Source organism: Centruroides vittatus, unplaced genomic scaffold (assembly GCF_030686945.1).
Source record: "Centruroides vittatus isolate TY-2023 unplaced genomic scaffold, ASM3068694v2 scaffold_3293, whole genome shotgun sequence".
NCBI classification, from domain to species: domain Eukaryota; kingdom Metazoa; phylum Arthropoda; class Arachnida; order Scorpiones; family Buthidae; genus Centruroides; species Centruroides vittatus.
In genome coordinates, this window is record NW_027122702.1 from 86,000 (window position 1) to 109,812 (window position 23,813).

General features: G+C 31.6%; 1 protein-coding gene across 1 annotated transcript; it reads right to left on the bottom strand.

Annotated features, from left to right (window-relative positions):
• Nucleotides 1–31: 31 nt before the first annotated feature.
• Nucleotides 32–14,856, bottom strand: wmd (serine-threonine kinase receptor-associated protein wmd). The gene is made up of 7 exons (XM_067286207.1): nt 14,710–14,856; nt 7,986–8,125; nt 7,757–7,907; nt 4,528–4,627; nt 4,202–4,339; nt 478–614; nt 32–405 (listed from the first exon to the last, which is right to left on the bottom strand). The coding sequence occupies exons 1-7, from the start codon at nt 14,822–14,824 to the stop codon at nt 176–178; spliced, it is 1,011 nt and encodes a 336-aa protein (XP_067142308.1). The 5' UTR covers nt 14,825–14,856; the 3' UTR covers nt 32–175.
• Between the last annotated feature and the right edge of the window lie 8,957 nt (nt 14,857–23,813).

The window sequence follows — 23,813 nt, forward strand, 5'->3', positions numbered from 1 at the left end:
AATAAGTGGAAATTATCATCTGGATCTGAAATTTTGTGTAAAGAAAATATTTAATTACGTAACCAACATTTCTATATACATACATTATGATTATACAGTCGACAACTAGATGTTACATTATTAGTCGCGGTAGCAGAACTGTTGTTCGGTCCCAAAGACGGACTTTTTTTTTGGACTACGCGTCTGATTTGACTAGAGGAGGATCGGCAGCCGATGTAACTCCGTCTCCCGCCTCGTAATTAGCCACGGATTCACCGGGAAGAATGCACTTCCACAGGCCGTACGTCTTGCCCACTGTGGTCTGCCAGAGTCGTAGGGTTCCGTCCTCGCTCCCGCTGGCATACAGTTCGCCGTCGGGAGAGAATCTGACGCAGTGAACTGGTCCGAAATGGCCTTTAAATGATTCTGGAGGCAGAAAAAAAGCTAATTCGGTCATTTGTCACTCGTTAAAACATACGACCCTAAAACGTTACTTACCTAATTCTTCTCCCGTCCGATAATTGTACTTGTACATTTTGAAGTCTTCTCCTCCGCATACAAAAACTGATTTGTCAGGATGTAGGGAAGCCGAATTAACTTGTGTGGGAATATCAAAAGTCTTCAATTTCTCATAACTATAAAATGTGTTACAGCACACATAAGTATACATTGTATTTTGACATGTTTAAAATTAGAGCAACACTAATCCTAAAAATGTAGACACTAAATTTATGTAGGGTCAAGATATGGAAAAAACCACAACAAAATAAAAGTTAAATAAAATTAAAAATTATTCCATACCAAATATCTCTTATAATGGACTCTGATGCATATTTTAAAAGATTCACTGGTCAGTACAGCAGAAATTGCTGGAACTAAATTGGCGTATCAAAATTCACCATAAAATACGAACATTAATGTATTTTAATATGTAAATATTGTATGTATCTCTGGACTAAAGTAATTTACTACATGGAGGTACTTTCACACATACACTTATCAAAGTGCCAAGTTCAGAATTTCACATGGGACCACCATAGTTTTTATTAAACAGAAAAAGAAAATACTGTATTATTCTATAATAGAGAATCCAAAACTTTTTCAGCAATACAGAAAATTTGAGCATTTATTTCAACTTAATAGGATTACCATTTTTATTCAAAAATGTCCTAGTAAAAGTATTTTTTAACCACTAACACTTTGTAATTTTGTAGACAAAAATGGAAATAACATGTTTTTCGAAGGAACATCACAAATATTCTTTACTTATTCAATGGAGACAATCGTCTTTAAAATTTGAAAAACTTCTGCATGAAAATTAGGCAATTGAATGCAGGTTTTTTGAGGTCATCTAAATGTCTTACAGTAAGAAATGCCTTTTCATGGTCTAACTAATTTAACTTATGAGCATTTATCCATTGAAAATGAAACTCAAACTTTAACATTTTTTGGATTCTTGATTGATTGCTTGCTTTTATTTTTTTTCAAAAACATTTATTGTGACATCATCACAATGCCAGTCTGCAATTTTTAAATCATTTATTTGATTTAAATAAAATATATGTTCTCTACCTCAAATTTAGTTGTGTCTTGTCCCTGTACATCATACTTTACCAGCACAACTCAGTTGCTAGCAGGAAATCTATAACTCCTTTAGGGGGAAATTTTTGAAATAACATTCAAATATATGAACTTCTGGTGCAAACCAGTTCATATATAGTTAATCAGGGCCTCCTGCACCTAAGCTTTCAAATCTGGTTTCTATGACTTTCATCTATCTAACTCCATTCTTGAGATTAAGGAAAGACAGACACAATAGTAATTTATAGGTCTACAATTTTTTCAAATTGTAGCCAATAATGACAATCCTTTTGTCAACAAGTGAATTTTTCACTTGTTACAGGCTTTTTAAAAAAAAGAAAAAGATTGTTAATGTATTGTGTGACTGTTTCAAATTTAAATAAGGTAAGTTTCATATACATATTATAAATTAAGAAAATAGATTATCTGCAGTAAAAATTACTGTTTGAAAATCAAGAATAAATGATAATCCAACACTTCTCCATAAATGTCAAATTAGGAAAATTCTGCCATAATATGCTACTCTGATAGTTTTGAAATGCGCAGTATCATCAGCATCTCGTTTAACTTCCTTTTCAAGTCGATACAACAAATTTTTAGAATCTAATAAATTGTGTTTGCAGTATTTTTAGAATATATAATAGCACATATCTATCACTCAAAGTAAAATAGTTTTAAATTTAAATATATTTAAATTTAAAACTATTAATATACTGTATTTCCTAAATATGTTACTGTAATTTAACTTTTTAAAAATATTTAATAGCAGATAAAATTCACTTTTATTTCGATTTACATTTAATCTTTGTCGTCTGATCTCAACTATTGAATTCATTCGCATGCCCTTGAAAAACACTCAAATTTCTTATTCAATTACAATTATACCGGATTATTTAACTTATTGTTCCATTGCAATATCCGAATATATTAAAATAATTCAATTTTTATCAATTAATTTATATTTTCAACTCAGCTTATTATCTCAGAGTTAGTTGTTATTCTTTTAAATTTTGTATGTTCATTTTAATCTTATTCTTTTTTTTTTTTTTAATGAGTGCATTACATTCATTTTTTGCATTGCACTTAATGTAACAAAATTTTGAAACAAATATATTAGACCAAGAAAACTATATATGATTAAAGTCAATAATAAAAATATAGATCTTGATTGTCAAAATATAATTATGTGATTAAAACTCAGTGATTTTACTATTTGTGTTAAGGCTGGTTTTATTGTAGTAAACTCTGTTCTGAAGAATTCTCTTAAGCTGGAAACCCATCCAATGTAGAAATAGAAGTTTTTAGTTAAAAAAACGTAACTTAACCAGAACAAAACAGAAAATTAATATTCCAGCTCGTAGATAAGTAATATCACCTCTAGGTATGGTAATGGTCATCACAGAGCATGACAAATGGTTAGAAATCATTCTTGGAATACATTTTCACAGAAATGAAAGTCAAGGACAGAGGGATACAATCTCTAAGAATTAACCAAAGGCATTATTGAATGCTTTTATGAATTGGAAACTTTCAAGAGTAGGAATGAGTTTGAGAATCGAGAGCAAGAAACAAATAATTTGTGAAAATGATGACGATTGGATAACACAGTGCTGCTGATTGCCTTGTAGAGATCAGTTGGTAACTAGTACCAAGTATTTGAAAACAAGCTGATTGATTAATAAGTTGATAATTACAGAGATTGAACTAAACTACTTTGAGTACTAAAATTTCTAGAAAAGTCAAATCACAGAATAACTTGGACTCTATATTACTGTATTATTATTAGAATTTCTGACTATACAACAACAAACAAGTTCTTGGTACTCAAATTGGCTACTTTGCTGTCATGAAAGCTCATAAGGTCACAAGTAAGATATATATGAATACCTAGTACAAGCACTTGGAAACAACAAGAAGTTTCTGAATTTGAATATTCCCATTTTTAGTTGGAATAAATTTGAATTACAACATATTAAACATGTTTAATATGTTTATGTTTAAATAGTTTAATAAAAAGACTTTAGGAAGGAAAAAATTTCTAAAAGCATTTGAATTATTATAAATCTACTGTAAAATTCAATACTTTTAATAATAAATAATTTTTTTTTTATACCAATGAAACCGTGTTGTGATTTATGTTGCTTTATGCTGGCACAATGAAGTGACTTTCTTTCAAACACTTGGCAGGTTACTCATCTTTATTCTAACTGACTAAAGATGAATAACCGGCCAAGTGTTTGAAAGAAAGTCGCTTCATTGTGTCAGCATAAAGCAAAATAAATAATTTATTTACAATCAGAGTTTACTTGTTGCAATAAATTTTGAATACACTATACTTCCTAATTAATGTTTGTTTTTTCCAAATACCATAAAAGCACTGATTAAACTGATAACAATAACAGGTAAACATTGTGCATTCGACTGTACTGAGACTGATAATGCAAAGAGATATCATTATCTTTAAGTGACAAGGCAGTTTTAAGTTAACTATTATTAAACCGCTGATCACAATAGTGAATTTTTACAAATATTAACATTATTATAGGACTTATTAATTTTGATAGCATTAATTATGTGATAAAATTTACTTATTGAATCATGATTATTATTGTATTAGTTATTTATTAAGAATATTTCTTACCTTTCAGTATCCCAAAAACTGACTGTGTGACCGTGCGTTATGACAAGTATCTTTCCGTCGGTCGATAACTCTAAACTGCTAGGAGCTGCCGAAAATTCTAATTTCTTTATTTCTTCTTTATCGCTTCGGTTCCAGAACCTGTTTGAAAAATTTTTATTTAAAAATAACTTTATTCACATTATTTGTTGATGTGAATAAAGTATTCAGTTCAAGTAAATCATATCTCACTACAAATTATTTTCAATTTGATAATTTATAAATAAATTTTAATGAAAGATTGTAAAGACTAAAACTAGAACACGTGATAATCATGAAAATTAACTGACCTGACAGTTTTATCATCAGAAGCACTTACAATCCTTTTGTCATCTTTAAGGAATAGACACTGTCTTATTACTGAAGAATGGCCTTTAAATATAACTGGATCTGAAATTTATTAACGTTTATGACATAAAAATAACTACAGTGAGTAATTATTTATTGTGACACCATCCCAATGCCAGGCTGCAATTTTTAATCATATTTTTATAATTTATTTAATTCAAAATATATGCTCTCCACCTCAAATTAGTAGTGTCTTGCCCCTGTATATCATACTTTTCCTTTGACAATAGAGTCGTGTCAGTCATCTATCTCAGGGTACGTTTACTTCTGAGCTAATTTTACTCTCAGCACACTCAGCCTGTATACTTTCGTCCAAGCACCACGCTCATTGGTGTATACTTTAGAGTTATGTGACGTCATGTTTAGCGAAATTGGTAAGCTCGGAGTGCTAGCTAGTTCGTTGTCGAGCTTTGCACTAATTCAATATGGCTGCTCCCATGAAAAAATTACTTTCTGTACAAAGTAATAAAAATGGAATTATTTTTGGAAAAATAAATGGCAGAAAATATTTTTATTGGTAAATCTCAATTACCGGTATTTGTTGTATAAGATGTTTACAATGATCTTTTTTTATTGTGTAAGGTTTGATACCTTTAGATGACTTTTTTCATAAACAGATGTGAAAAAAATTAAGTTTAACTCATTGTTTATGATTAAAAGTGAATTTTACCTTATACGCATCTGGAATCTCTAGAAATGTTATGTTCAGAGCATTAAATAAACCATAAAAAATGAACAGCATTAATAATAATCCAAAACTATATAAGTTCATATAACGGAGACTTTCAAAAGATTCTCTTGTAAGTCTAAGTGCTGTTTAAAATCGGTTGGATTATAAAAAGGTAGTCTTTTCACAATAAAAGTTTCTATCTTTTTTATTTGACCTTACTTTTCTTTTTTCTACTTTCATTTTTTCTACAATTATATCCAAAATAAGATGATTCTGAATCAGACGAGGATGAAGTAGTTCTATCTGTAACGCAACATTTAAAATAGCAGCTTTAACAATATTATTTGCAGGAAACCTCCATATTTCTTGTTAGCGTTCGCATTTACTTTCAAACTGGACGTGTAAGCACGAATACACATGCTAATGACATCACTTCCGGTGTTCAGAAGTAGCACTATTAGCTCAAAAGTAAACGCACCCTCAGTGATTCTCAAAGTGGGGATCACTGAAAAATTGATGCCAGATCAATGTTTTTTCAAATATTTAATAAATTTACTATGGATTCATGTTTAGAAATAATAGAAATAAAAAATATATAAAATAATTTTTACTTAAATAAATTGCACATATAAATAATAAAAACAATATAAATATTTTAATACGAGCGTATATATAATATTCATAAATTTGTGCGCTATTGGGAAATCTCCCGAGTTCCACTCTCTGCCTAAACTATGATAGAACAACGTTGACATTTGGAACGGTGTTTGCTAGCAGTGTTGCATCTGTAGGCAAGTCGAGTTAAAAATACAGTAGAGCATTGATTATCTAAAAACTGATCAACTGAAAGCATTTCGGTCGGCAAATTCTAATTTCCACTAGTGCTATGGCACTGCAATATTTGGCTATGTCTTGGGCTAATCCGATATTATTTTAGTTGATATGCGTTTTTAGCTGGCAGCACTGGCATGACCATGAGAGGGTACTTAAGGATGCACCAGTATTTGAATGAGTCTTTTTTTTCCCATCGTGAGTGGTAAGTTTTGCTTGTTTTTCTGAGGACTGTGTTGTACTGAATCAGAATGTTTTGAGACTAGATTACCTTCAAAATATAATTTTTTTGTTTTTATATTTTTTAATATATTTATTTTATTTGTGAAAAATAAAGAAATAATTTTGTTAGTTTTAACATTGATGAAAATTCAACGCAAAGCAACATGCAACAGAGAAATTTCAACATGGGATAGATTAATTAAACAAAAGAACTCCTCCTGCATTTAAATTCACCCTCTCCATCCAGGATGTTTTTCTACACATACTCATTCTTTGGGGGTCCTTTGAAATTTTTAAGTGCAAAAGGGGAGTCGTGGACCAAAAAGTTTGAGAAACACTGATCTATCTAACTCTGTTCTCGAGATTAAGGAAGAACAGACAGAAGATAGTGAAAATTTATCGGTCTACAATTTTTTCAAATTCTAGCCCAAAAATTGCTAAAATTATGTAAAGCTATTAAATGATTGATTCATATAAGGTACTGACATATTAAGGCTGTATGGTTTTCATGTGAAAGTACCTTACATCAGTGTGATAAAAAAAGGAAGTTAAATAATATTTTTCAGATTATTCTTTGAAATATTTGAGATAAAATTATACGGAACCAATTTCCAATTTCATTTCATTCTAATTTTAATCCAATGTAATATTTTATTACAAAACTGAATGTTCTAATAGTTTAATACCAAAAAGAATTTTTACACAAAATAATATGAAGTGTAAAAATCTTGGAAAATTTTGCAACGGACTTTTATATTTATCATCGAAACCCAAAACATTTTTAGCATTTTAAATAATCCTGAAAATACATTAAGTCTTTGTGGCTATGTAAATAACTAATCAACTGTACTTATATAAAATATTACAAATTATTCCAATGAATTGTCAGTTAAGAGAGAAGAGAATTTTACACCCATTCAAAATTATCCATTTATATACAGCATAATGACTAAATTTTATAAGTTCATAGTTTTATAAACATTAAAAATAGTCATTTTGATTTTAAAAATATGCTCTGGTGCATATTCTTTTAATATTTTCTTTGATATAGAAAGAAGTTTGTTTTTAATGTTAATAAATTACAAATTTATATGTACTATTTTTGTTGGAAAGTTTATAAAAGTATAATTAAATGCAGTTGTAAGCTTCTTGCCTCCAATGAATTACTTAATTATCTCAAACTACCAACTGAACACCAAAATGCGTGTCACAAATAAAATTAGTCTTTTATTGATGTGATCTCGATTTTCTAACCTTGTATATCTCCAACAATTGGTAGTTTGAGATAATTAAGTAATATAATTAATTAAACATTTAACAGAACAGCTGTATAATTATATTAATTTAATATTTCTAAGTGAATATATTAGCCAATAAAAATATGCTTGCTTTAAAATGTATGGAATATTCATATCCTGTGTATCACATTATCATAAATAAAAACTTACCTGCATCAAGTTTGTTTAAGTCAAAGATACGAATTAATTTTTCATTACTTCCTGTAAGTAATTTATTTCCTTCGTTATTAAAATCGACACTTTTAACAATGTGTTGATGAGTGAAACTATATAATTCTTCTCCAGTAACAGCATCCCATAACTATAATTATAAAAAAATTACATAAATAAATATAACTGAGAGTTTATATGTACATAACTTAATATTTACATTACTTACTTTAGCCATAAAATCTGCTGCCGAAGTAGCGGCACGTGTGGCATCGGCATTTAATGCCACACCCCATACGGCACCCTTGTGACCGAAAAAAGTACCTATCCAATCTCCGGTATCTCCCTGTCTGAGCATTGGTTTTCCATCTGTTTGTTAAACGGCATCCAAATTAAACATTTGTACAATATAAAAATTTTATTTCTTTAAAATATATGATAATTATTGAGTTAGACTTAATGCATTTTACATAATAATTATTACAAGCTACCAGTTTTTCACAACAAATTTTCAATAATACCCAATAAATTTAAATTATCTGCAAACTCAAGATTTTACCCAGGATCAAATTTGGATGGGTCAAAAAACCTCAAGAATTTTTTAGCGGATCCATTCAGATATGTTGGGCCCCGTCTCTCACCTCCTGGTACTCAGTTGAAGACCTGGTCAAATCCAAAATAGGCTTATTAAAAAAGCCCAGAGTGCAGAGTTAACAATATATACATATAGACAAAACAGTTAATTTACCGATCTCTTGAATTTGAAAAAAGAAAAATCATTAGTTCAAGATTTCGGCTTAGTTTCAAGTCATGTTTAAACTCAAAAAAAATCAAGATATAATACTGAAGCAGCCATGCATTCATACATTTATAAAATTTAAGAGAATTTACATTTTTATAAACTATTTTGTGTTACAGATCTGTTAACTTCTTTTTTCTAATTAATGACTATTCTATTAACTTAGAACATATTTTGCAGATTTTCAATACAAACTTTTAATAAAAACAATTACTGCATTCTGTCTTTTATGTATAATTTATAAATTTATTTGCAGCCAGTCTTCAATTTTTGGATATTTTTTTTATGAGTGCCAATTATAAATTTGGAATTTAAATTTTCAAATTCAAGCTTATTTGCATTTAAATGCAAAAATATGCTTGATTTCACTTGACTATTTTTAATGTTTAAGCTTTAATAGCATTTCTAAGAAAAATACATTTATAATTCAGTATTCAGTTGTTAACTATAAGCCCAATCTAGAAACATTTTCACTTATTAGATTATCACAGGATAAAAGAATAACATCAACTATATCTTATCACGAAGATAGGTGCATCATTCATATCAATAGAATGGTTCATTTATAAAGATTAAAAAAGAAACATAGTTATCTAAAACAGTACTTCCCAAACTGTGTCAATTGCCAGTTTTTTGCATTCCAATCTAGTATTTTTGTGAAATTAAATTAAAATAATTATAAAATGGAAAATGGAATTGAAACGTATTTTTGTAATTTTAATTTTTAGACTGAATTAGTATGAAAAATACAACAAAATTTGGTTCTAATCATTTTGAGAAAATGGTTTTCTGGGCAGTTTGAGTAATTTTCCCAGTCAATTTTGACCATCAGTCCACACGAAGTGTTTGAATAATTACTCTATCACTTCATTCTGCTTTATATGTTTTTAAAAAAAACTTTTTAAACAGTTTTATTAACATATATAAAATTTTGAAATTTTAAGTGAAGTCTTGTGGCCCAAGCACTGGTCTACAAACCAAAATTTGAGTACCACTGATTTAGAGAAATACCAAGTTAACATAATTGGGATACAGACTGTAATAAAGATAATAGGATATTAATGTCATTAAATACAGATATGCTACTTTTATCTTTACATAAATATTGCTTTCTTGAATATTTTTTATGCAGCATAACCTATCTCAATAACAGATGTATTGCACAGTTTACATTTTATTTTTTTCCATCATCTTCCATCTATTTTGGACTAAATAATTATTATTATTAAATATCCATAAACAAAAAATCAGCTTAACACAGAAATACAGTTCAGAATAAGAAATATATTCAGTTATGTAGATAGATGCATTTTTCATAACTTCAATATTAATTTCAAAAACTATTTGGTTTATTATTATGATAAACTTTATCTATTGATACTATCTGTCTTCAACTACTTATGATTAACATATTGTATTTGAAATAATCCACATATAGAAAAATATTTCTCAATCCATTAACTGTTTGAAGGATAAAATGAATCTAATTCTATCTTAAATTTTACAACAGTTTTCCCTTTTATTCTGTATTATTTCCTTTTATTCACCAACATACAGTCTACAATAGACTATGCCCTACCTATTTGGGCTTCTGTTCCTCCATCAACCTTAAATAAAACTTTATTCAGAATTGGCTAAAATTTATATTTACTTAACAGACTTTCTAACCTTCTATTTACAGACTGCCCTGAAGTTGCATATGTTTGCCTCGGTTTGCCTAATTTCTATAAATGCATTGAATATTTCAATTGGATATGTACTGTACTTATAAATATTTTAATGGTCTACTTTCATCCCAATATATTTACCTTCATATCCCCTCCATTAATACTAGAAATACTATATGTTTCTACTCTCCATATTGTTGTCTTAATGTTACCATTAAATCTTTTTTTTACTGCTACCAAAAAGCTGCTATAAAAATTGAAGATAAACTTCGTTGAATTCACTAAATTTAAGGCTGTTTGCAAAAAATTACTTTATTTAATTATTTATATTTTTGTTTTATTCTTTTATTTCTGTTTCATTTATTTTATTGGGTCTGTTGCTTCTTTGTTGTACGAGAGTTGGCATTGTCTTAATGACATCACCAGTTATATTGTAAATAAATAAATATCGATATTTTAAATTTTTTAAAAATAAATTTGTCAAATATTATTATTATTGAGAAAATGATAATAGATTTAGTTAACAATATTCCACTTTTATGACTAATAGAAATATTTTTACTATGACTGAATAAAACGCCTTTTCCTATAACCATATGAAATGGTATTATACAGTTCAAACTATATTTTCAAGAATATAATTTAAAATTATGCAACTGAATCTATGAGGAATATGTTGACTTAAGTAACAGTTTTTCCAAGAACAAAACTAAGTCATAAAAGCAAGGGTCTAAAAGTCTCTAGCTTTCTATTGATGCAGAACATTTTTCATATAATTTTTATTACACGGAGCATTAGCACAATATATTCAAAAATCAATAAGCAATTCCATGTTTACTATTCTCATAATATATTGAAGCGATAAACTAATAAACTTTATTACATTGAATAAAGTAGAAACATGAAAATAGGAAGGTTGCGGCTGACATTTTTATCGTGAAAACGTGTACTTTGAACATTCAGCACAGCCTTCGAACGTCAGTGGAATCATGCTTGATGTTCCAAACTTCTAGGCTTACAGGAAGGCCATGCTGAATATCCGACATACATGTTTTGGCAATGAAAATGTAGGCTGCAACCTCTCTATTGTATATGAATAAACTAATATATTATTGTATGGTGGAATAAATTTGCAATAAAAACTTTCAAATCTTTTTTGTGGGATGCTCGGGACAGGTTTGCAGAAGGTGTGTTGAACACTACTGGTATTGATCATAAAATAATGTTTTAAATGCACAGTTTATATTAATGGAACAAAAAAAACTTAGTTATAAATGAGAGTATAAAACACAAGATTGTGTTATTAATCAATCACGTGGCTTAATGCATGTTAACAAATAACGTGGCAATTAATAACATGATCTTGTGTTTTATACTCTCAAAAATTAGTACAACACAGTTTTGAAAAAACAAATAAACAAATAGTTATAAATGACTAACTCTCATGATTCTATTTTATTTTTAATTCATTTGTCTATGCTGCTGAAATAACAACGAAGTCCTCCTCTCCTTTGCATACCCTGTTACAGGAATAATATAAATCTACAGTTTCTTATAATTGTGGTAAGAGATAACATAGTTAGTAGAATCCTTAGTTAACTGTACTTCTTGGAGCCAGTCTCTTTCCAATTAACATGAGGTGATCTTTGGATTATCTCAGTCTATTGAATGTTAAATAGATCCAAAAATCAAGACATTCTGGCCTTGGAATCAAGGTATCATTATCTTTTTAATAACAAATACAAAAATGTTTTGTCAGCTTTTTACTAATTTTAAAAATAATTTGATTAGTTAAAACTTTTCACTTACAGGGTGTACAACCACTCTAATTTTGTGGATTAATTTTGGATAAAGAAATATGAGTACAGTACTGTAGACAATGGTAATAGAAAGTGGATCTGAAAAAGTCAGTTACTGCATTAAATCAGTACATTTCCTCATGCTTCTGACATGGTGTACATAATATCTGGTCTGCACAGTGATTTCAATTCCATGTCTAAGTAAAGGGTATCTACAATTCTTATGTCATGTCTGACACTTTTATAGCATACACAGAGTCCTTGAACTACTCACGAAAAAAGTTCAAAAGGTGATAGATGACCAGACAGGCCAAGGAATAGGGTTACACCAACCAATCCAGTAATCTAGACCATGTGGCAGTAGAAGTCCAGTCACACTACACAGTAACAATAACCCTTTCAAGTACATACATACACGTGAAACAAAGTACTGATGAACATTCTATGACACATTTCATTCACATATCTATGCAAATGGATTTTACAGAACAGTTTAAAACTATGGAGGTTTGAGAACAACATTATATACTGTAAATATCAATATAAAAGTCAAACTTCTCTCTGAAAAAATCTTTCCAAAACTAGGGGTCAACTTAGACAATAGATATAAAGTGCAATCCTTAATGCAGAGTAGAACAGTGTTCCTAATAATCACTGTGCATCTTTCATCATAACTCTAGCAGGCCACCACAAATATTACCAACTAAAACTGGTGTTTGGTCAAATTATTTAACTTAGAGATTAACATAACAATATTTCAGTATAAACAGTCACTACATATGTTTTCAATGGGTGATATACCAACTATATATCACTGATGCAAATTGCAGAGTTTGAACACCCTTGTTCAAAAGCAAAAATATGCTATAGTTTTCTATTATATCAAATATATCAGCTCTACCATGATACTAAACTGTGTAAACTATTAATAATTTATTGAAGAAATTCATTTTGCTCCATGTATTTTTTAGCAGACTTGAACTACAATAAACAACAAGATAATTTACTAGATTTTTAAGCATTTTCCTGTTGTCTTATGTAAATCTTGCTGCCCATATCAGCTATATAATATATATAGTATATCATACATTGAAAGATACTATGGGTAATGTCTCAATAAAATGATTTGAAACTTTCTATATAGGCTACTGTATACAATATCTAACAGTTTAGTTTTTGTCTACCATATGTCGGAGACAACTCACACGGCAGAACTCCATTATTTTATTAGTATTAATCGCGTATAATTAAAATTCAAACCGTGATTAACGTTAAAATATTATCTACAGTAATATTTTGATTTTTAGCTTAAAAAGAGATTTTATAAATTATTAAAATATTGTTAATGGGGTGAATATTAATAAACTTTAATTATGATATTTTCATCTCTACTTTATACATTTGCAAATTAAGTTACAAAAGTTATAATTGAACTTTAACTTAGTCATTGTATTTCTCAATAATATATATAAAAAAAATTTATATATATCCAGTAATCAGAACAGTATTTGATTTGTCATTAAATCTAATCCAACAGTATGAATCTTAATTATTACATCATTATTTTATGCAAATGAATGAGTCACTTACATAACAAGATAACATTTTACTACTATAAAATATTTAATAAAATCATATTCAATTTTAATATATATCTTTCAAAATACTTTATAAAGTAATTAATATACAAATAAATAAAAAGAAATATACTGCTAAAGGGCAGGAGAACTCTGTATATAGATAGAGTATCATATGTTTCTATACAAAAGGATTGATAAATAAGGTCTCCTATTTTGGAATTCCACAAAGTATAGGAATAGAAACAAGCAATCAACATTTAGAAACCCATGTCTTTGAAAAAACTAGATATTTAATTGAAAGTACAAAACACATTTACAAAAAGTTAAAAGTACAGGTTAAATTTAGTCAGGAAAACCACAAATAACAAATGCAAACTCAATAATAATTACTCTGCAAGTCAAAATCATACTAGTCGCATCTTTCAATTGATTTCAACACCTTAGTTTATACACGCACATAAACAAACTAGCACAGTAAGGCAGATAAGAATAAAACACTCATCCGAATAAAATTATACAAAACTATACTTTACGACCCGAAGACTGGTCTTCCGAGAGGAAGACATGGAGACCGCTTTCCCCGAAGACTGGTATTCGGCAAAAACGTTTGGGACTCTTGTATAATTTGGCTCCAACAAAGCCACACTTTATACTTATAGCAAGTCAAAAGGACCAGTTATTTTGTTTATTATTATATTATCCAAGGCAGATAATAGTGTGCAGTTTCTGATAAGATTTTTCAAGAAAAACTTGTTTACTTTCCTGTTTATATCATCAGCAATAATTCAAGTATAAATATTAAATTCTTCAAAAAAACGTGCATAAAATTAGTTTTACATTCATAATTCCTCAAAAATCTTCCAGTTAATTATAATTTTCACAGTTTGTTTTAATATTTATATTAAAATAAAAGTAATTAAATTGATAATTTGGTATTTGAATGTAGAGTAAGAAAGGACACGTGGATTTCTTCACTCTCTTCCATCCGAATAAACGAGAATAGACTGCACGATGCTGGAGAGACATTCCTTTCATTTCAAGCAAGGAATCGAATGCAAACTCGAGATATGCACAAAACATTGGAAATATATTGGTGAATTGGGCTCACCTTTACAAGCGGAGATTAAGTAGTAGCCAGAACGAGTAATTTGACTAAAAGCCAAATCGACAACTGGCCGCGTGTGTCCGCTGCAAGTTAAAGGAATCTGCCTAACGCTCGACATCTTTAAACATTCTTCGTTCTACTAGCGCCACCTCGCCGTTATTTTCATACATGATTCTTTTTTTTAAATTATGATTTTACTTTTTTAAAAATAAAATCATAAATATAAATTTTAATGTTTAAAATAATCCATAAAAAGTTAGGTTTTATTTAATAATAGTAAATCCTAAAATGGATTTATTTTTAACAGCTCAACCATCCGGGCGTACCTCTGTAGTTCATTCATGAGAAGCGTCCAGTTAGTCCCTAACACGATGGCGGCTCTGGGTGTTCCGGAATCGAGTTTAGACTAGTAACTCCTCGGGAATTTTTCGTGGGCAGTCTATCCCAGATTTGTTGGATCCTGTTCTTGAGTATCCAGCCGCGCCCATTCATCATCATTCATAAATCTTTGTATTGATTATAAGAGTGGAATCCGTTCAACAATCGTGTAAATATATCCATAGTTGAAAAGGACGGAGAGAAGAGAACCACCAAACTTCAGACACGCTCTTTAAGAAATGATAGAGTTCGCCATATTTGAAAGTATGATTCGCAGCTTTTCAGATTTGCCAAATCAGAAAATAAATGACTTTTTAATACGCTAGAGAAAATAGCCACGTTATCTGGATGGAATATAAGCTTTTTGGGATAGCTAAAAATTTGTAGAGAGGATTAATAAAGTTTTAAAAACTGTGGATAGTTTAAAACTGGTCGTGGTTGGAAGATTTGAAAAAGAACTTTCAAGTTACAGAAGTTTCACGCGGGCAGACGAGATGAAAAGGAAGATTTAGACTACACACGCGCACTCCATCTACAGAATATAAGAAACAAAAAACAGACGTATAACAAAATTATACATCTGTAAACATTTTTTGTTTTACATAGGAATGTCCTCAAACTACGAGACCAGCGAAAGTGGGAGATTAGCAGGATTATTAGATAGATTAGTTACTATCCAGGACTAAAATGAGATAAGGGGCTAGGTTTGGTCACATAGCCTAGCCTCTTAAAAAATTGTTCCGAGTTGAAATATAGCCTATAATCTGTTAAAAGTGTATTAAAGACACGTCGTCACGTATGTAGAGAATCACATTACCAGAAAAACTATTAACAGAAGCAATGTTGAGCAGAAGGGACAATAAATCAGCTGTATCGATCGAGAACCGATGATCCAACAGCAGCGAGTGTCTATATAATTGCATAATTACGATTACTTAACTCATTATTATAAAACGGTTAACACGAAATGATATATAATCTATCTACAGTATATGAAAATCAATTTTTGTTGGTTTGTCATTTATACAAATCTTTATTCTTAAACCGATCTGAACTAAAGTTCGTATGAGTATTACTTAGACAACGGAATAGACACTAAATTATATATTTCCCTAAAATGTTGAGGTAGGAGTTTCTACGTCCTTTACATGTAGCACCATCCATTGTCAAAAAGCATAAATAAATGCCGATTGTTGTTGGTTTTTGGATTTTTGAGAGCTTCGTACCCGCGCTCGAACTCAGTTCGAGCGGCTTACATAGCGTTACACAGAAAACGGTCTTTTGGGGGAAAAAAAATTTTTTTTGAATTTTCGATGTTTTTTCAGTCCCAAATTTTTTGAAAAATTTTTACCCGCGCGAAAAAATTTTATTGCGATTTTAATTAACCCTTAATGATCGCGCGATTAACGCTTAATTGTTTTTTTTATGGGATTTTTTTATGGAACTTTATTCATCCTTCTAAAGTTCTAGCGCGCCGATTTTACTTCGGTAAAGTTATTTAAAGCTATTTTCTGATGTCAAAAAACAACATCCAATAGTTTTTTAATTTTTTTAATTAATTGATTTTTTATATATACGATTAATTAAGTCGGGGGGTCGGAAATTTCAATTAAAATCGTAATTAAAAAGAAATTTTTGAAATATCCCGCCATCTAGTATTCACCCTACTTTTTACCCTTCTCCTCCCGAGAGATTCATGAGAATGTCCCGCGAAACACAACACCAGCTGTTCTCAAGGTCATCCAGCTGTGTAAACAGTGACTCATGGGTGTCAAGTTTCGCGCTAAGGCAAGAAAAAGGAAATTGTACTTTGAAGCTTTTTCTTCAAAATTAACACATTTCTTTCGTTTTTTCGTTTTTATTATTTTTAATGTAATTAAACAAAATTAATTAAAAAAATTTAAAAAAACGCAGCGAAAGGGGTTAATGCCTGCCTATAGGCAACATTACTGTGGAATCCAGTTAAAAAGTTATCCCTTCCAATAGATGGACCCTTATGTTCCTTGAGAGATCTGCAGAGAATTTTGCTACGCAACTTTTGCGTCTCGGTGATGGCAAATTAACTGAAGATCCGGCACTAATTTGATAATACAACATAAACCACAAATGGATATACAAGAGAACAATTTAACATCAAAAAACAAATGCATTGCCGAACTGAATTTGCATATCCAATCACAACTTCCAGGAACTTATACAACGTATAAATCCATTGATTCTGTTTTCGAGGAAGTTCAGGCAGCAATACACCCCGTGGGGTTTTTAAACTCCTTGGAAGCAGCTGGACTACTCTCTCATAACTAATAGCTAAATGTTGAAGCAGCAGTAATGCTTTTGCGAAATTGGATCCACCAAAGTTATGCATTGGGACAAGAATGATCTTTTATCTTTGTTTCGCAAGCCCGAGCAACTTTTTGTTTTTTGCTGTTTCATTATTATAAATAGTCGGGTCAATAAATTCACATTTTAGTTACTAGGACCATTGTTTGTATCAGCCTCTTTAAATTCCACACCCTCAAAAACCCGAGAAAAATAAATACAAAATAACATAAAAAAATGCATAATCTGTGGTTTTACTTAGTATGGCGTAAATAATTATAACAGTTTATTTTTTAAACTCTTTCCGCCTTATGGACACCAAGGTCTTTTTAGCAAGCCCATTATAGGTTCCACCAGGCCCACAATAGGGTGGCCGGGTGGTGACAGACCATCCTCAAAAAATTTTCGATAGTTTTTTGATCCCAGGTCCCCCAAAGCAACAAGCTGCCATTCTAACCGCTCGGCCATAATGCTGTCAATACAACACTTTGACGTAAATTCAAAAAGTTAAAAGAACTGAAAACATTTAAACAGAAAAATATTTGGAAAACTGATCTATTTATTTGGATTTTTTCAAAGTAGATTATTGAATACAGTGTCGCGTCAAATCCTCCCATAGCGGAGGATGTAAAGTTACATATCTCAATCATCTTTGCCATTATAACTTATGGAATATTTTTACTCGATCCTAGGGAAGGGCAAGTGCCTCGTTGTCCCCTTCTGAAGACGCCCATGTCGTCAGTAGTATGTTCAACTAGAATTTTGACAAGCATTTCTTCACCTTTAGATATAGATTTGACTAGGCACATAGTGCTGCTTACAGTTAGTCTACATTTACTAAGCGTACATCAGATAGTGTTTATCAAATAAAAGTCATTCTACTTACACGAAGTAACGTTTTATGAAACGTATAAATTAAAAAGTGTTCTATAAACTTAATACTAGTAACTTCGTATTTTCATGGAAATGCCTGCTATAGATCCAAGCGTATTGACTGATTTTCTTTCCAGTTTTTATCTTTACTTTCCGTTCTATTATTATTATTATTGGGTCATCCGAAAATTTGTGAAATTTCAAAACCTGACCGCTTCCAAGTGCCAGGCTTATCTTTATCAGACAAAAATTCCCAAGAAAAAGTTTAACTGTCGTCTAATTGTCATAAGTTTTTACTTGGCACAATTTTATGTTTTTGTTTGGATTTACCTCGTACATTTCTTGTGATCATTGTTTTCATATTTCACTTTTTCTATTTCGTTTCCACGTAGATAAAAAGGAATAATGCTTTCTACTCGTTGATTCCATTCCGTAAAACATACTAGGCAGCAGTGGCGTGCCGTGACATTTGATGATAGGGAAGCTGTGTTTCTGTAAGAAGCCGACTTCCAGGGGCAATCAGTTAATTGCGCTTCAGTAATAATCTAGGATTCATTCGTACATGGGTGGTGGCTATAGAGACAAAGACGACAAGTATCTGACAAAACCCGTTTATTTTAACATAAAATAAACATACACTATGTACAAAATAGTTTGCTTTAGGACAATCGGCCGTTCCGACGTCCTGAGCGTCGATGTGGTTCTTTGATGGTCGATCGAAAGTGGCCCCGGGACAGTGGCGTTAACGAGTCTGTAAGGCACGGGGAGACTTCGTCTGTTGGAGTCGGGGACTCGGTCTACGTCCGAAGTGGCACGGGTTACAGGTTTTTTTTAAAACTCTTTCCGCCCTGTGGGCACTAAGAGGGCCTCTTTTTGCAAGCCATTATGGGTTCGGCCAAGCCCACAATGGGGCGACCGGGTGGTGAGGGACGGGGGCCAGACGTAACTGAACGGACCACCCCCGAAAAATTCCTGGGGATTTTTCGACCCGTCGAGATTCGAACCCGGGTCCTACAGAGCGGTAGGCTGCCACCTTGACCGCTCGGCCATCCGGCCTACGGGTTACAGGTTGGCACAATAGACGAGAAATTGTTTTTTTTTTTTTTTTGCGCGTTGACACACGGTGTTTTGGTTATTCGGAACGTTAACAGAGTGCCAGGTGTCCTCGATTGTAGGAGATTATATCAATCTCCGTTCTTTCTTTCGTCCATTTTGATTGGTCGTTCTCCCTCAATCACGCTTCCCGAGTGGTCGGTCCCTGGTTACTAAACGTAACGAGACTCTTACCTGGAGAGTGAGAAAAGTCAAAATCGAAGATGAATTCTATCTTCCACCGATCATAGGACGAATTCCTTCCGCGATTTATGGTTTCTGCCCGGCAGTTTGATATAAACAATGGGTATCCGACTACAAGCGACTTTTACCTATGTTTTTTTAAACTAATAAATTTTTCTCTAAATTAACCGTTTTTCGCGTCTTTCGTGACGGGTCAGACCTGTCCGGTACATCACATTTCCATAAAAGTTTAAACAAATACATAAATTATTTATTTTTGTCGTTTCCAGTATTTTAGTTCTAAAATACAAATAATACATACATAATACAAATTGATACGATACAAACAACGATAGAAAAACTTTTTAAGTTTTTTTATAAACTAACTCTATTCGGCGATTTTTTCCGCAAAGTCGTTAATTACTTTATCATAAAAGTCGCTGGTCGTCGACTCCATCAACGTATTTAAAAGCACTTTTTATATCAAAAGCAACGCTAGCGACGACAATTTTTCCTCCGACCGAGTGTTCCTGGCCAATGTATGAATTCGCTCCGTGGTCGAAAAACTGCGCTCAACAGACGCACTGGTAGATGATACCATAAAAATTAATAATATTAAATCATATAATTCTTTTAGTACGTCTTTGTTCGGATTGACATCAATTATAATATGTTTTATGTTTAAGAGTTACTTATCAATATAGTCCGGACACGAATATAAATATTGCGATTCGCTACGTAATTTAGATCAATCAAAAAATTTCCCATAAAATTTACTTAATTTAAAGAATTAAAACACGCTCGGAAAAATTGTTAATAATTTTAATATTATGAAAAACATCTACAAGTGGTAAAAATTCTAAAGATTTTATGTCTCAAAATCTGTCAATATAATTATAATTTTATTTTAATTATAATGTAATTAAATATAACTTTGCAATAAAACGTACATAAAAATAACATTGAATACTCTTTACTTTTTAAATCTTAAACAATTCACTTAGAAAGCTTCCTACTCAGTGGCTAAGGGATAGAATCGTTGGAAGCGTTACACGTGTGTAGCTTCCACCAGCTAAACCGGCTGAGGTTGGTGCTCTGTAAAGCGCATGCGCCAATGCCCTCTGGCTGCTTTACACCATTCAGTTATTCTCGCCTTGAAAGCTGTCTCGGAAGCGCTTCCATTCCGCCACTGACATTCGAATATACAATAGCAATCTTATCGTTTTTTTCACATATAGCATAAAATTTTTTAATAAGCTACATAATGCAGTTATAATAAAATATTAATTTTAATTAATTCAAAGTACGTTAAAATATGAAAATTTATATTTTAGAAAATACAAGGGAAGGTCATTGAAAGGTGGATGCGGCGCTTCCACCGCTTCCAATGACGGCACGCCACTGCTAGGCAGTTCCCATGAAACGATTCGTTGAAATACAGTACTTCCACAGTTCCAGTTCCAGAAGAGAAACTGGATCGCCCAAATTTCTAGAATCAGAATGCAACAGCAGCACAAGTCTATATAATTGCACAATTATAAGTATTTAATTCAAACCATTATTATAAAAAAATACATATTCTATAGATATATACGTTATCTGTAATGTGACATGAATTATTACAACTGTATAATAAAAACTCAAAAGCTAAAAGAACTGGCAACATTAAAAACAGGGAAACACAATATTTAACTTGTTTTAAATAGTCACAAATAAATAGCATTTATTTGTAACTGATCTATGTGATTTTGTTTTATTGTGTTCTTTTCCTGGTATCAAAAAACAAACAGGTTAGGAGAAGTGTCAAAGGCTTTTGAATTGAGGCAAAATCTGCCGTTCATGATTTCAAATTAGCATAGTTCGAACAATATTTAATTTTGTGAACAAACTGAACAACCTTCGATACCTCTTGTATTTCATAATCATGAGCAATAAGAAAACTGTCACAATACACACGTTCGGTAGCAATGAGGATACAGTTCATTCACAGAAGAGGCTTTAATTTGAGTATGTATCATGTTCAAATAACATACTCCGAACGAAAAGGTCAAAATAAAATATTTTGAAAATTTGGAGGTTATTGGAGGATATTTAAAAACTGCTGCAACGAGTTGCGAAACTTTCCCAGCTGTTATGAAAGTTATTTTAAAAATAAGATTTCATATTATTAATCATAATAAATGAAATTGTGCATGCGCGATCTGTTACGAGATTATAATAAATAATTTTTATAACGCACACATGGGACCTTTTTCTGTTTTTTTTTTTTTTTTTGACATTTTTAGGGTTCGGGTCTTCTCAAAACGTGAAGAATTGCAAAAACCTGGAGTTAAATTTGATATGATTGCAATACTTTCCCTTGTTATGTATGTATACATAACTGCTGGGAAAGTAAAACTAACTTCTTTATTAATGAAAATTTGCAAATCGGTAGAGAATACTTTAAACTTCTTATACATTTCGGTCAAATAAATTGAAATTGTCTCAGACTATTTTAAAGCTAGATTTCTCTCTTTAACAGTTGTTATCCACGTTCGTAAACAGTTGTCTACTTGTTCACGTATTTTCTGAAAACGTTATCTTCCGCGTATTTTAGTTGTTATAAAATCCCGAGTATTGAAAATGGAGTTGGACAAGTAGCAAAAACGGAATATAAACAATATTTTTCACCATCGCGGTTTCAACGCAGAATTTAAGTCGCGACGTCATCACGAGCGGTTGAAGAGTGAAATAAGTTGCATTTTTCTACATTGAGAAAATTTCAATTCGGCCGCGGCGCGGAATTATACCACCATTACTGCGCCAGGCATCTGTGGAATATTACACGCTTCTTCCGCAGCGAGAATGCAGAGCCTAAAGCCTATAAACGTTCTGCATTGTCGCTGCGGAGTTCATAGTGTGAACCGGCTTTTAAAATCATGGAAACCGTAGTCCTATTCGGTGATGTCAAAATGGACGAGCGTTTTCGTGGCAACTCGTTACAACTGGCTATGCTGTGGATTTGATTAAATTTTTGTTTTTTTTTTTTATTGGCTCGTGTCTTTAGTTCTCGATTAAAGTTAATGTATTGTGAATAGGAAAGTAAACAGAATGAAGAATCTAAGGGTATTATAGACGTTCGAAAACAATTTCTCCTTCAGAACAATAAAAAAATGTTGCTGCTGCCTCCAGTTTGATGCAATGAGTTTCCCGGCTGAATAGTAAATTTCCAAAACGCGAAAAGATATGGATTATATCTATTTGAGGAGTATGTGAATCAATAATTTTAATATTAAAAGTTTTTAAAGCACAAATTATGCAAAAAGCCTAAGTTCAATTACATTTTTTGTTCTATAGGTATAATACCTATGTTAATCTCGATGAAAATCATGTGACTTTACTACAGTACCCACATTTCAGTTTGAGTAAATTTTACAACAGGCGTAACATAAATAGGAGTTTTGAGTAAAAATTCTTGAAGTCGCTTTATATGCCAAAATTTATAGTATGTTTATCGGTTAATTGTTATTTCTTACTTAAATAACGCTATGAATTTTGTGATCAGTGCAAATTCCTTTCGCAAACATTACTTCTACAATAAATCTCTATTTTATGTATTATACATTCCATTGATACTCTTATATTTATTTGTTATTCCTAGATTAATTTTAATAATGCAAGCACTTGCATTCATGAATGTAAGGGTCGCAAAAACGCGTAGAAGTGATGAATAATTATCAAGTTCCAAAGTCGTATATTTCGAGAGTCAACTCGGGTAAGGAACGCGTGTTGGTCATGCAGACCAGACACGAAAGAAACTTTCTTAAAACTTATCCTAAAACAAACGCGACTCGATGACGAACGACCGAGGGGGTGTCAACCAAGAGAGGAGCTTTCTCCAGGTGCTCGCAAACAAGTGTCGGGAGTGAGAAACAAAGGGGGGAAATTAGCCGCCAGAACATATGGCAGATTGTTTGGAGCCATAACGGCGTGAAATACGAGCGCGAACTTCAAAGGCTCCGTCAGCCCCTCTCGACCCGGATCGGTCTCGGGTTTCGGGAAAATCTTATAAAACCCCCGGATCTCAGGGTTGAAAGGCGGTTCTCCTCCAGACAGAGAGATCGATCCTCCTCCGGTCATTCTTGGAAGAAGTGCGGCGGTTCTCCTACAGACAGGCGGTTCCTCTCCAGTCGAGTCTGCACCAGTCAAGACTGTCGGAAGATCCAGGAAAAGGGGTTGCCGTCTACAGAGGCCGACAGAACTCCTCCTCCTCTACAACGGGA